This window comes from Oreochromis aureus, linkage group 13 (genome assembly GCF_013358895.1).
Source record: "Oreochromis aureus strain Israel breed Guangdong linkage group 13, ZZ_aureus, whole genome shotgun sequence".
Lineage (NCBI taxonomy): Eukaryota > Metazoa > Chordata > Actinopteri > Cichliformes > Cichlidae > Oreochromis > Oreochromis aureus.
Window position 1 is genome coordinate 33,674,386 of NC_052954.1, and position 15,026 is coordinate 33,689,411.

At 44.3% G+C, this 15,026-nt stretch overlaps 1 protein-coding gene across 1 annotated transcript in view; it reads left to right on the plus strand.

The window, feature by feature from the left end:
- The window catches only part of slc30a6 (solute carrier family 30 member 6), a 58,495-nt gene that overhangs the window by 17,284 nt on the left and 26,185 nt on the right, over window positions 1-15,026 (plus strand). Inside the window, exons 5-6 of the mRNA XM_031759244.2 lie at window positions 9,321-9,363; window positions 10,951-11,016. Coding sequence (XP_031615104.1) covers window positions 9,321-9,363; window positions 10,951-11,016 — 109 coding nt within the window. The remainder of the gene's footprint in view (window positions 1-9,320; window positions 9,364-10,950; window positions 11,017-15,026) is intronic.

Consider the following 15,026-nt stretch of genomic DNA (forward strand, 5'->3'; position numbering starts at 1 on the left):
AAACTCTGCCCCCTGCTGGTGAAAGTGTTAGTTGAGCACTGCAGAGGGAAACTACAAAAAGCTCCTTTAAATGTGAGAGCTCAGACTGTGTGTGTGTGTGTGTGTGTGCGCACGCTGTTTAAGCAGCCGTTGTTGCATTGTTGCTGAAACTTAATCTGATGATGATTCTTCAGATCTGTGTGTGTGTGTCCATATCAAATTGTGCAGTGAACTACTGGATCGTTTTTCAGCTTTCTACAAAATGAAGACATCAGCTCTTTGTCTCTGTCTCACACACAGACACACACACAGACACGCACACACACACACCCCGTCTCTCCCTCTCTGTTTCCCTGACAAACACACACCCCTCAGCACTTACCTGAACTCACCTCCTTCTCTCTCTCTCTCAGCCTCTCTCACCCCCGCCTGGCTCAACCACCTGACCCCACCCTCCTCCCTCCTCCCAGCTCATGGCTGCTCCATCTTTCAGAGGCTCTTCAGGTTTCCTCCTCTTTTCTCAGAGTTGGGCCTAGTTGCATGTGCACGTCTGTGTTTGCTGCGAGGCTTCCCAGACTGAATAAACTGTCACTGTATTCCCTGCAGCAGCTCCTGAGCCTCTCGTCTCTTTATGCAGTTCTTTGACTTTCATTTATTTATTTCATAGCACAGATGTCCCCTAAAAACACTCTGCAGTGGTCATCCTCGGCCTCTCCAGGCTTTCATTAGCACGTCTTTGAGCTCAGTTTTTAAAAACGTGCAGTGTGCACTGATCATTTGATGGCACTGATTCGAGTGTTTGGACCCAGAAATGGTTTCTGATGGCAGACCATACTTATGGATTTATTTAAAATAACTGCTGTCTTTAAGTGTCAGGGTGGTGGTGGTGGTGGTGGTGGTTCGTACCCTGCCTGAGATCTTCGCCCGTACTGTCAGTCCTACTCTCAGTGCAGATGTGCAGTTTGGATCCTGTGCGATGGCTGAGCAGCTGAATATTTCACCGAATTAACATTTCTAAAATCATATAACCCACGTTACCGCCCAGGTTCACTATATAGTTTAAATATTTTGATTGCCTAGATGCCTGAATGTATATATGTGTGTGTGTGTGTGTGTGTGTGTGTGTGTGTCTCCAGCTGTTTTTCGGCCCAGAGCAGCTCAGAGAAACCAGGTCAAGTGTCTGTTCAACAAACGAATAAACACACGTCCTCCTCCTCCGTCCTCGGGAGAGATGAAGAATGAGCCTGTGTGAAGAGAGAGTGTGTGTGTGTGTGTGTGTGTGTGTGTGTGTGTTTGATTGATTAGAATTTTCTAATTCCTTTTTAATTCGAGACAGGCGATGAAAAGAATCCGATGTTTCCTGGAGTTTTGTTTTAAATTCGAGTAGAAAAAAAGGTTTTCATGCACCGACTTCAGAAGTTGGAATGTTTCAGTCGTGTTTTCGGCTGTTGCAGTGTTTGTGTGCATATCCATGAGTTTGTTTGTTTGTTTCTCATCCCGACACGGTTGAGTGCACACATGTGATCTGTGTGTGTGTGTGTGTGTGTGTGTGTGTGTGTGTGTGTGTGTGTGTGTGTGTGTGTGTGTGTGTGTGTGTTGTCCCCAGGCCCTCGGTGTTCCTGTGTGTCAGAACACAGCTGGTGAAGCAGTTCGTCCCACGGGGCCTTCAGTACAGCCAACACACACATTTGCTGTAGCTGTGTGTGTGTGTGTGTGTGCGTGTGTGTGTGTGTGAGATCCACTCCTCTTGCTCCCCAAACAGCCACCACATGTGCTCCTGGCTCTTCGTATGAGTCGATCTCCTAAACACACTGATGATGTCTGTGAATGTGCTCCCAGGGGATCCCACCTTTAAAGGCACAGTCCGCTGCAAACTGCAGTCACTTCATTATAATGACGGCTTGTTTGGGTTCAGACTGCAGGAATTTTAAGCAGGACTGGACTGATTCGACTGTATGTGCTCCATCTCCACCTTAACGTGTGGGCCGGCCTCAACCAAACATGTAGGATTAATGTGCCGCCGCCTGTTTCGAGCAGCCGTCCGTCCCACACGGAGACAAACTTAGAGGGGAAATCAGAAAACAGAACCAACATGCAGGGTACCAGCGCTCGCTTCTGTTCCTGAGACATGGAGCTGCTTATTGAAACTACGACAGATCCCACCATACGGAGCTCCACCCCGGTCATTAAAAACAGATTTGGGAGAAATCGGAAAACTGATTTTTTTCAGTTTTTCTGTCCTGAAAGTTCCATGTGACTGTTTCCTGTACTTTATGGAACCACGAGGACTCAGAAATACTGGAAAATGATTGAAAAGCACAAAAATTCAGCCTGTTTTCATTTTAAATGAAGGTCAGATTTTGTGTGAATTCGATAAACCTATCACAGTGATTGTGGGGGGGTGGGGGGCGTTACCTGATCTGTCATGAAGATGGTCCTTTGGCTCTGAAATTCTTCCCAAATGCAGATCCAAGTCAGCAGAGGCAGCCTTAACACAGCCCTGCTGCTTATCTTCATCGTGTTTTATTGATTGTCCTCATCAGCAGTGCCAGAGGAGGGGGCTGCGGGGTCAGAGCGAGGGGGGGGGGGCTGTGTGGTTTAACATATCAGAGCCAGCTGCCTCTGAACTCCCACGTGAGACACAAGAGTCTGACTGAGAGCGGCGTCGCTCTGGTTTAATATCGACGAAGACCTGCCGAGGATGACGAGGGTGTGTCTCTGCGTTTCTGTTTGACCAATAAAATAATTACAATATGATCGCATGGACACGATGGTTCCCAGTCTTATTAATTTGATTGATGTCCACCTTATTTCCTCACATTAAGCTGATGAAGACTTTGTGTGTGTGTGTGTGTGTGTGTGTGTGTGTGTGTGTATTGATCAGCGTGTGTATTTAGTGTTTGCGTGCTGATATTATAGGCAGTGTTGTGATCACACGTTTGTGTGTGTGTTGCCTTCTCCAGTTTAAAGTTTCCTCCTCAGTGGTCAGCAGTGCACCTCCTCCTCCTCCTCCTCCTCCCGTGTCCCGGCCGTCTCCTCTTCCTCCTCCTCATCTTCTTCCTCATCCCCGGGGATCCTCCTCCTCACCGCAGCAGTTGAGGCGTTCGATAGAAGCTTTTAGTTTACATCTGCACCACATAAGAGCTGACCTGACACCACGTGTGTGTGTGTGTGTGTGTGTGTGTGTGTGTCAGTTTACTGGTAGCCGGAACCAATGACACTAAGCCGCTATTTGCTGTGGTTAGCACATCCAGATCCCGATTTTGTGTGTGTGAGTGTGTATTCATATCTTTGTGGGAACCAAAACTTGAAAGTTTACTTGTGGGGACCAAAATCCTGGTCCCCACAAGTTTGGAGGCATTTTTGAGACTCAAAATGTGGTTTTAGTGTCAGGGTTACAGTTGGGTTATGGTTAGGTTAGGGTTAGGGGTCAGGGTTAGGGGTCAGGGTTAGGCATTACGTCAGCACAAAGAGTGTCTGAGTGTGTTTTTGTGTCTAACTGTTGACCCAAACAGAAAGCTGTGAGGTGGAAGTTGTGCAATGTGTTTTTGCTGTCGGAGCATTTTTAATGATTAATCTGACCAATAACATGGCTGCGGTGAGGTCACTGTACTAACTGAGCTCCAGTTTTCTTGGTATTTAAATCGTTTTTCATGTCGCATTAATTAGTGCGGGTAAGTGTGGATGCTGTTGCTAACTGAGCATAGAAGCTTTAGCTTATTGCCTAAAGCTCCGCCCTTTCATCCATATCAAAACAACATGGCAGCATCTAAAATGCTGTGTTGACGCGTCAAAGTTCAGAACAAATGGGTGATGCTCTAACTGCAGTTCTGCCATCTTTGTGCCTGCTGCTGGTCGGGTTGCTGTTGAGGCGGTCCTTGCTATGATGCAGCTGGTGATGGCAGTCCTAACCAGCCGTCCCGTGCTCTGCCTGTCTTCTCTGCAGGCCGGCTCGTTGGGCTGGTTGGTCTAGCTTCTCTCTGATAGGTTTCTTCCAGTGTCACAGTCTCAGTCTCCAGCTGCTGATGCAAGTCCTTCTGGCCTGGAGGTGCTGTGAGGCGGAAGGCCACCCTAACCAGACCCTGCAGCAGGCGGAGAGCTGGTTCAATGCCCCAAAGACCACCAGCTGCAGTCCAAGACTGTGAAGCAGGAGTCCATCATGAGGATGTGATGGTTATGGGAGGGGCAGCTGGTTTAGATGCACTCATAGAAACTTTCTTAGAAAATGGGCCACACGAATTCTGAATCTGCAACCTGTGAAGGTGCAGCGTCCGTCTGCCAGTGTGCGCTTAGCGCTAGTTTTAATTCTAACTCCTCTGTGTGTGTGTTTGGGCTTCTCCTCTGCAGACACCATTAAATATTCATCCTGCTGCTCGTATTTCTCCTCTCTCATCTGTCCGTCCACTCACGGCTGCTTTCCTTCTTCCTTCTGTTTTAAATCCTCACACTTTGCCTTCCTTCTTTGATGTTTTAGAAGAAACAAACCCGGGAAAGACGTGGAACAAAAAGAACAGAAGAGTTAGGCCAAAAAATAAGGAGAGACGAGTGGTTGTGACAGATTTGCTGCCCTCCCCTCCATCGATCATTCCTGAAAACAAACACAGGGATCTTAATCCTCTCGTTCTGTTCTGAGTATTGAGTTCAGGTCCTCTGGGGCCTTTATGTCTGTACATGTTCTAATATACATGTATATGTGTGTGTGTGTGTGTGTGTGTTTTCTTGTTTTGTAGCTCAGTGTAATGTTCTCCATCTGTTCCTTTTAGCGTGAGTGTGTGTTACAGATGAATAATGTCCCGTCTGCTGTGTTTGTAGCTCTGGTATCACATCCACACGTCCTCTGGGTGTCAGTGTTTGTAAGCAGGAGGCTGGGACAGGAATTTAACTGGCTTTTCTCTGTGTGTGTGTGTGTGTGTGTGTGTGTGTGTGTGTGTGTGTGTGTGTGTGTGTGTGTGTGTGTGTGTGTGTGTGTGTGTGTGTGTGTGTGTGTGTGTGTGTGTGTGTGTGTGTGTGTGTGTGTGTGTGTGTGTGCGCGTGCACGTGCACGCCCGCGCTGCAGTGTACATGTAAACCTATCTGAGCACAGCAAGGGGAAATTTCAGCCCACGTATTGATTTGCTGCGGCCTGTTTCAGGGTCACTGTGATGTCAGCGTTTGTATTATTATTGCTTTTATTGTCTGCAGCTTTTAATTCAACACAGTGACATCAACCCTCATTGATCCCTGTGGAGATGAGCTGCTGCATATCAAAATAAAGTCAGCAAAAGGACCTTCTGAAAATTACTTTATATTACTGTAAGTCAACCAAATCAGTTTACTCCCAGAGTCACAGTGTGAACACAGACTCTGGCGTCTGTGACCAGCTGTGAGCATCAGAATCAAACCAAAGGTTTCTGATACTGGAGAAAACCTCAAAAAATTGCATTCTGGGTAAACTTTAAAGGCTGATATCAGATGTGGGACAGGTGAACTCTAAGAGAACCACAGGCTCAGGCGTGGAGGTGCCACTTCACACTTGATTTGAAGCTTTAACAGTCTGACGTGGAGGTCGCTGCTTTCTGAATCAAACGACCACCAAACCCAGCACAGTCCGCTCCGGCTGTAACTGCTGTCCATGAAAGTTATGAACAGAATCGGTGAAAGGCGATGCCCCCCACGGGGCACCGCCTTTTTGTGGGGCTGTTCGTTAATAGGACGATCAGGCCTGATCGTATTTAAGCTGTCGAGCTAACAGAAGCTGGGACCCCACACACTTGTTTGCACGGGACCAGAAACTCAACAGGAGAGTTTTGACTGAGGTCAGAGGTCAAAATTAGTTCAATAAAGTTGTTTATATGGTGATTAATCCCAGCAGCAGTCTCCTCGAGGCGTGTATCATATTACAATCAGATGAGCCAGCACAGGTAAGAGTGGGAGGAAAGAGCCCCTTTATCAGGCACGGGCCCAGTGTCTCTGGGTTTGTTCTGGTCCCTCTGGACTGGTTTGGAGGCCGGCTTCATGCTTTGGTGTTTTCTGAGAGGTTTTTGTTACTTAACGAAGCAAATTTGTCAGACTGGCTGTTGGAGCGAGCCGGCGCCATGACGGCCATGATGAAGCTGGTGGATGGTGTGAAAGTAAAACCGACATGAATGTATTTTAATTCACATTTTAATTAGATTATCAGTGTTATTGAAGAGTTCTTACGTTTAGTTTGGAAAAAAGTATTCCGGTCCTCCTGTGACAGCAGGATGTGATTAAAAGGCTGAACAAATCCTAAATGTGGGTATTGATTTAGAGCACTGAGCAGTAATCTAACTGTAAATAATTTATTAATAGTTTATCAGAGCCACAGCTGTTAGCAATCAATCTGAAGGATGTAAGCGCTATGTAAGAAGGGCTTCTTGTCTTTCCATGAACTGTTTACAACTTCATGATCATCAGAGTTTAAATAAGTGCTGTTGTTCGCACTGGTGCCTTAAATGTACAGAGACTCGTCCTACTTTATTCTTCACGATTCTCCTTTTAGAATCCAAACCACTGTTATAAAACACGTTTCTTTGGTTCATTCTCCCCTTTCTTGTCTACTCTCGCCACATTTAGGGATCGTCTCTCACCCTTTCTCACTCTTTCACTTTCCCTCTTTGCACCCGTCCGTCCACACGTCCATCATGCTGTCTATCCGCCTTCTCACCTCCCTCTCTCTGCCCGTCTTCCTGCCTCGATCCATCCATCTGTCTCCCTCCGCCTCCCTCTCCCAGCCTGTCGATCTGTCACTCAGCCCTCCCGCCCGTCTCCCTCTCTGTCCGTCTGCCTCTCTTTGGGTTTTTGCCGCAGGGCCTCTCTGTCAGGATTACAGGACGTCAGGTTGGCCAACATGAACGGCGGTGGTGGGGAAACAAAATGTTCCTCTCAGCACAAAGCCGCTCTAATCCGCTCTCCTCATCCCCCACAGCACAGCCTGATTACAGGAAGCTGGTTGGCAAGCATTAGGACAGACAGACAGGCTGAAAGATTGACAGACGGACTGGCAGGTTGGCAGGGTTTAAGCCAGGCCGATATCTGTATCTGGCTGGTTAACCGACTGATTACTTTGTTGGCCCACTGCCTAATTGGTCTACTAACTGGCTAACTGCCGCTTCAGCTTACCTGGCTGGAAACGAGCCAGGTAATTAGTCTGGGTGATTAACTCGGTGAAAGCCTGGCTGACTGTCTGCCCGCGTGATTTACTGACTTGTTAACTCAGTGACTGATTTAGTGGCTAGCAGTCAAGCTTGGTAGTAAACAGTCTGTATAAACCGACCCATTTCATTTGGACAGTCGTAAAACTCTCCGTGTGTTCGCCTGGTCGTACCAGCAACCACTGGATTACATGCAAGTTAATTTATGAACAGTAAACCTCACACTGTACAACCTAGGGATGAAATGCCAACTAAATGCCCCAAACTGGGTAAAAATATTAGATTTCACTAAGCCTAGGGATTATTTTAGCATCCCAAAATAATCTACAGTGGCTTGGAAGGGCCAAAGACAGAACACCCAATTGTCCCCAATGCATCCATCAGTGTGTGTGTGTGTGTGTGTGTGACAGACAAATTGTTTTTGTGTAAATGTGGCCTGTAGTATCAGGTACCTTGAGTGGTCAATAAGACCAGCAGCCAGGTCTCTCTTGGAAATGAGATTTTTAATCTCAATGAGATTTTTACCTGGATAAATAAAGGACTAATAATAATGAACATGAAATATATTCACCATTTTTGACTCGATACTGTTAGAAAGCTAAGCTTTGCCATCTCTAAGATAAAAGAAGAACATCTTACCTCACCTTGATACCTAGCTATTAGCTTTCTACCACGAGCTTAAGTAGGCAGATAACAATGAAAGCTATATGTTAACATGCTACTGTAGTTAGCTTGTTAGTACATACAATCTAACTACAGCGAACTGGAGATGGCACGATACCACTTTTTTATGTCCGATCCCGATATCATAAATTTGGATATCTGCCGATACCGATATGAATCCGATATTGTGTGTTTTTTAATCAATAAAACTGTTTTTTTATATCTTGCTGCATTTTGTATAAGTTCATACTCAAGTTTTTTTTTTTTTTTTAAATTAAAGCTATTCTGTTATACCTGTATGCAAAAAATACACTGCACCCATAGTTCATAGTTCAGCAACACTGATCAATCTAATAAACTTAAACCTGCTCCATCCTCCCTGTTCTGGAGTTTTAAAGAGTACTTAGCAGAAATATTAAACAACCTAACTAATAGGGTTAGTTAGGTTGTTTAATACTCAAAGACAGAACAGAACATGCTCCAAATGCTCAACCAGACCGCCGACAGGTCTCGCACGCCACAGCCGCTCTATCATGTGACCACACTGCTCCGACGCGCTAAGGTTATGAGCAGAGTTACGCCATGTCGCAAGTTTTGTGAGGTGCTTTTTTGATATTTCATGGATCAGATTACATTTTTTATTTCTCTCCGATATCCGATCCAGTAACTTAGGTCAGTATTGGCCTGATACTGATACGTAATATCGGATCGGTCCATCTCTACAGCAAACGGCAAGGAGAAGCTGCTGTCGCTCAGCTCGACAGATTCCAGCCTTGCTTCCAGAGACAATAGCAAACTGGCCATAAGATGGCAGTAATTAAAGGATAGATGCAAACAGGCAGTGAGAGAAGATTATAGAACAGAACACTGTTTGATATATAAGGAGAGATATCACTTTGGCTTTTAATTTATGTTTATTTTTGGGTTTTCATAGGCAAGCACTGTTTACCTTGCTTGACCTCTGCTGTGTAGTGAATTTGACATTTTATAGTGCTGAGCTTGACTTCTCTGTGTACAAACTTTGTTCAGTTCTCTTTACCAACCCAGCATTTTTCAGTTCATTGCTAACAAACTGATTGTAGCACCTTCACTCACTGTAAAGTCAGTGAAAAACATTTAATGGTTTCTGAGGATCTGCTGCAACTGTAAATACCAAACAATGGCAACAGATCCGCAGGTCAGGCTAACTTTGTGTTTCAGTTTGGTTTTTTCCCCCAAACTCCATCAGACACAGTTTGATGTTAGAACTGTTTCAGAGATGTGAGGAATCAACCTCTTGCTTCATTAGAGATGCTGGTAAATACACGAAGTTGTATTCATGACATTTAATTCACCAAAAGAAGACAATTCAAATGTTGTTTTGAAAGGAAAACAGTGTTATTGGTAATTAAATATCTTATTCTAACCAGTTACCTCTTTCCTGTGAGTACACGCTTCCAGAATGTAGATGAAAATAAATCTTCAAATACATGAAATTACAAAAATTCTAACTCGACTGTCTTTTTTTCTGTTTTGTTGTTTCAGCTTTAACTGCCTACACGTACCTCACCATCTTCGACCTCTTCAGGTGAGTGGGTTACCTGTGTTACCTCACATTTCTGTTTGTATCGAAAATGTAGGTTCCTCTGATTTTATTGGCACATTAAAATTGAAGCAGTTTATTAACCCTTTAAAACCGGTCGGAGCGGGCATGCTCTGTTTTGCGTAACTATTTTTACATCCCGGTAGCTCTGCAACCACGTAAGCTAGGGCAATAATTTTTTTGCATATGAAACCGGAGGAGTTGTACTTACATCTTATGCCATCAGCTTGTCCTAGGTCACAGTTTCCTTCCACATATAGCTTTGCAAAAACTGCATAAAAAGCGCTTGCAGAAACAAAAACATAATATTCCAGAAACACGCTTCGCCGAGCCGATCAGCTGTTCATAACACTTCCTACGCTGGAAAAGACGTCAGGGCGAACTGTCACATGACCGCCATTACCTGCCCGAAACCGGAAGTGACGTCATTTTTCCGGAAATGTAGTTTTTTTTTTACCATGAGGGCCTCATGAGCCTGTACTGGTGTTTTTAAAAGTTATCTTTGACTTTATGACTTTCTGTGTTGTTTCTGGGATGCTTTGGACTCACATTGCACTGCTGGAAATAGTTTATTTTAATGCATATGCTGCTTTTTTGCAAATTTGCACTATAATTTTTATTTTCGTTTTTCCTGCAGTATATAAAAATTGGTGTATCTCAAAAATAAAACTATGAAGACACTCAAAATAAATTTCCTGTGGTGGGAAACTATTTTGTGCAACTTTTTTGTATTTACAGTTTTGAGGGATAAGCCTCCTAAATTTCTCTAACTAGAAATATATGTTAAAAAAACAGAAACGATTTTCAATTTTTTTTGTAGTTTATTGCACTTTTTTGCAATTTATGTAATTACTATGCACTTAATGCATACATATTAAAATTTGGGCTATAATGGTTGTATTGATGTATATCAACTTGCACTACAGCATGTAAAAATATAATATGAGCTCTGGCGGACTTGGTTCTATGGTAGGTCTTAAAGGGTTAAAAAGTGGCAGTGTAGTGTTAGATAACTGATAAACTCGAAGCTTCTACAGAACAGGTTTGCCACTGGTGTCTGGAGCTTTGTGGCAGTATTCAATTTAAAAAAATGAAAAATCTAACGTGATACAAAATTTGGTTGTGTGATCTTAGTTTTTATTTATTGAGGTCTTTAACAGTCCTGGGAGTGTTACAGAAGCAGACTGGAGCAGATTGCAGACTAGACTAGTCTAATAGATTAGAGTCGGTTAAGGATGTTTGGCAGGTTGATCGATAGGTTGAGCGCAGAAACTGATGGCAGATTGCACTCAGCCTGCTCAGCGTAGCTTTGTACTTTCATGTTCTGCTCCTTATAAAAGATAAATTCTGAGATTGCTATGAATGAAAAATAAATCAGGAGGAGTTGAACTTGGGCCGACCTCTGTGTCGTGTTGGTTTCTTTTTTCTGCCACTTGTCTCTCGCTGACTCTTCCTATCTGCCCTTCTCTCATCTGTCCTCCTCCATCCACTCCATCAATCACCCAATTTCTCTTTCCCTGCCATCACCCTTGCTTCCTCTCATCCTCCTCTTCTCCTTCCTCTGACCTGCAGTTTGATCACCTGTCTCATCAGCTCCTGGGTGACCATGAAGAAACCCAGCCAGGTTTACTCGTTTGGGTGAGTCCACCGTAATAATCCAGAACGTGTTGTTCACCACACTTACACTTATAGGCATTTTCTTTAAATAAAATAGAAACATCTTTATTCAAAAAGCTCAGATATCAGTAAATACTGCTTGGTTTAGATCAAACCACCTCCAGGCTGAGGTTCCTCTAACGTCCATCAGAGGCAGCAGTGAGTCCGTCCCCATTGACTCCCATGTTAAACTTTACAGCAGAAATAAGCGTGTCTACAGCTCGATACACAAACTCTTCTGGTTTTTATAGATAGTTTCATAACAACTGTACGAGGAGAAAATGTTTTTATAACTTAGCTGTTTAAATTGTATAAAGACCAAAATGTTTCCATTATTATGGGCGTGGCCTCTTTGACTGACAGTAGCTGTAGATGCTAGCTGAACGGGACCTCTGGGCCGTGTTTTTACGGTTGGCGCCTTTTGGAGCAGTTTTAATAAAATTATCTGACCAGATATTGTATGAACAGACTGTCTGTGACGTCTGAGCTCCAGCATTAATTAGCAGGTATTTCTGTCTTTGTAAAATGCTCAAGTTGAAGCATAAAAATGGGACTTAACAAAGCAACGGATGAATGCACAGTGATTAGGTCCATCTTTGTTATACAGTCTATGCTTTGCTGTACTTCAAGCGTAATTTTGAGCGAGTCCATCCTTTTAAGCGTACGCTGCAGGATTTCTTAGCAGATTTGTGGATCCTTTTTGCCTTTGCTTTTGGTTTTTGTTGCTAAACGTCGGCCTCTGAAAAGTGAAATTAGCAGCGACCTCTGTGGCTGTGATTCACTCCAGACTGTAGACTCATTTTCCAGGACCAGACCTGAGAGTTTTATTTTTAGGCATCAGTTGGTTTATGTTTACTACAGTCGTTACTGACATGAATGTATCAGCATCACTTCCTTTTTTTGGTTAAGGCTCCATCTGTGTTTGTTTATGTCCTGTCATTTGTCTGTGTGTCTCTCATGAACACACACACACACACACACAGCCAGTTTACTGTGTGTGTGTGTGTGTGTGTGTGTGTGTGTGTGTGTGTGTGTGTGTGTGTGTGTCTATGAGCTGGCTAAACAGGGCTTTTGCAGCTGACAGGTGACCTCTGACCTTGAGGTGTGGGAGAGTGGTGATCGAGTGGAAATCTGCTTTTCAGCTTCAGTTGACACCCATAATGCCCAAGTGTGTGTTTGTGTGTCTGTGAGTGTGTGTGTCCTAATGGACTTTCAGTACCTAAATGGCCCACAGCCCAGTTCAACCAGTGTCTGACTCCTTTAAACCCCACCGGAGCTGAACTGGTCTTTTCAGGAATTAGCCTGATCCATGTTTGTTCTGCTTCTTCACCTCAGGTGAACTGACCACCTCAGGCTGCAGTTTGGTTTGATTGCAGTAGGCTTATCATGAAAACTGTAGCACTTTATTTAACGTGCATCAGTTATCCAGCTCCATATTTTTATTCTAACTCTGTTAGAGCAGCTTTGCATGATTCACAGTTCAAAATAATCCATATTTTACTGATTCTGGGCCTTTCTGCAGCCTGTAGGATCATCCTCAAACTATTTTAATTCCCCCTTGAAATCAGTGTTCTTCTGATTGGGAATCCCTCACAAACCAAAGGTTTGATCAGTAGGTGGGCGGAGCTTATGTGCCCAAAATGACCAATTAACTGTAATTATACTTTGTATTTAGAAGATACAAATAAAATAAAATGTATGAGATGTTGCTGGATAAAGACAATTTACAGTTCATTAAAATGAAGCCATGATGCATTAAAAAGAGAAAACAGTAAATGTACAATTTAGTAAAGGAAATCAAACAAAAAATAAAAGATGAAAAGATAAACGTGTCCTAAATCTTAACCCGATGATGACCACCTGATCATAGTCGGACGTTATCATTCAACCATTTACATTAGCATGTCAAAACTAGCCCCATAAGTATTTTTAATCAGAAATATTCTTTGATTCATCCCAGACGTTAAGAACATGAAATTAAACACTAAATGCAAACTGTTAGAAATAAAATATCTCAGTTACATGAAAAAAATTGCACATAATAACAGATAAATTCTAAAAGTAACCAAGAGGTTTCATATGCTGCATTAATGTGTGAATATAACACAAAAGTGGATTTATAATAAATGTTTAGACTCAAATGTTTGAAACAATTATAAACCATGAATAGCGGAGCTGTCATGTGCACTGTGACAGGGCTGTCAGAGCGGATCCAAGGAGGCAGCTTCTAATTCTGTTTTCCCCAAAACATCATCATCATCGTCATCATCACCACCCGACAGCGTGGTGTTGATTAATTAGCACTGAGCGCGTTTCCAGGATGAGCAGTGACTCACTTCTTTAAGTCAGCGGCGTGATGGACGGTAATAACGCGTCCTCACTAAACTCTGACTTTATGTACGATCAATACTGATCTTATCTTTTATTAGGAGGAGGGGCTCACATGATGATGTCACCACACGGCAGCTTTACGTGGGGCCTGGATAGATTAGCCACAAGAGGTTGCAGAGCAGAGTGTGACCTTTGACCCCACATCAGTGGGAACTATGTGGGATTTTATTTCGGAGTCATCTCTGAGCGTCGCCACTCTGCAGTCCTGGTGAGACGAGGAACCCATTAACCTGAAGGCGTCGGGAGTTAGCCCGGTGGCGTCGAATGAAGTCTCTCAGTCTCTTTTGCCCACCCCCCGCCACAAACACAAACACACACACACACACACACACACACACACACACACATGCGTATTTGTTGTTTTGCTTGCCAGGCAGGTGCTGCTAATCAATGCACTTGATTAGTTGAGCATCAGTAAGAGTGAGCACATCTGTAAAAGCAGAGGTTTGGAGCGTTCAGGTGTGTGTAAATGCCACAGTCCTCTCAGCAATGGACGTCCAGAAAAGGTCAGACCAGGCTATGCTCCACCGCAGACTCTACAGGCCTCAATTAGCAGGTTGAAGGTTAAAGGTCATGGCAGGTTTGGAAGGGCTGGCAGCGCAGCTTAGGTTTGCAAAGCTGCATCTGAACAACGCTCAAGACTGCTGGAACAGACGAGACCAAAGAGGAGACGTTTGTCCTTAATGCACAAAACCAACTCCTCAGACCAGCTGTGAGCACAGGGAGGAGTGGACCGTCAACTCCTCGGTATACCGAAGTAGAGTCTAATATGTCCCACAGCTTGGACCAAACTGGGTCATCAGCAGGACAAAGATCCAATCACAGCAGCAAATCTGCAACAGAACAGCTGAAAAAGGACAGAATGAAGCTGCAGCGATGGTGATGTCACAGCGCAGAGCTCAGGTTGACTGAGATGCTGCGGTGGCAGCTTCAGAGAGCTGCGCTGAAAACATCTGTGAGCCGAAGCAACGCCGTGATGAAGAGTAGAAACCATCACTGCAGCTTACTGTTGCTGAAGGCGGTCCTGTAAGCTGCTGAATCATGACTCATTGGTCTAAAATCAAAAACAGGAATTGGCACACGTTATAATTATCTTTAGGAAAACTAAGTATGGAAGGACGTTCGACAAATCCAGTTGCTTCATAAGTCTCTGGTTTCTGTCTCTATGGCAACAGTATCTTGACAACTCATCACCACTGTCGCCACCATTGTGCGAAGGACGGCGTCGCCCCATTCCTGTCTCTGTCCGCCTTATCTCGCTGCTCGGAAATAGACAGCCCCATTTTTCCTCGGTGACGAGTCCCGCCCACACGATCAGCTGCCACAAACGGAGCGGCGGTGACGACATCGGCTGAGAGGTTCAGAGATTTCTGAACGCGGTCACATTCAGAAATCAAACCTCTAGCTGTGCGGCCAAGTTTCTGAGACTGAATCCACTCAGCCTCTTAGTCCCGATCTGTTCACCTCACCTGCACCAAGACGTGCAGGGTCAGGAGAGGTCAGGAGAGGTCAACAGCCTTCAGCCAGTTGCATCAGTTACTGGGAGGGGCTAAACAGGTACCTGGAAATCAAAGGTGTCTTCTGAGAGAAACTGTACTTCC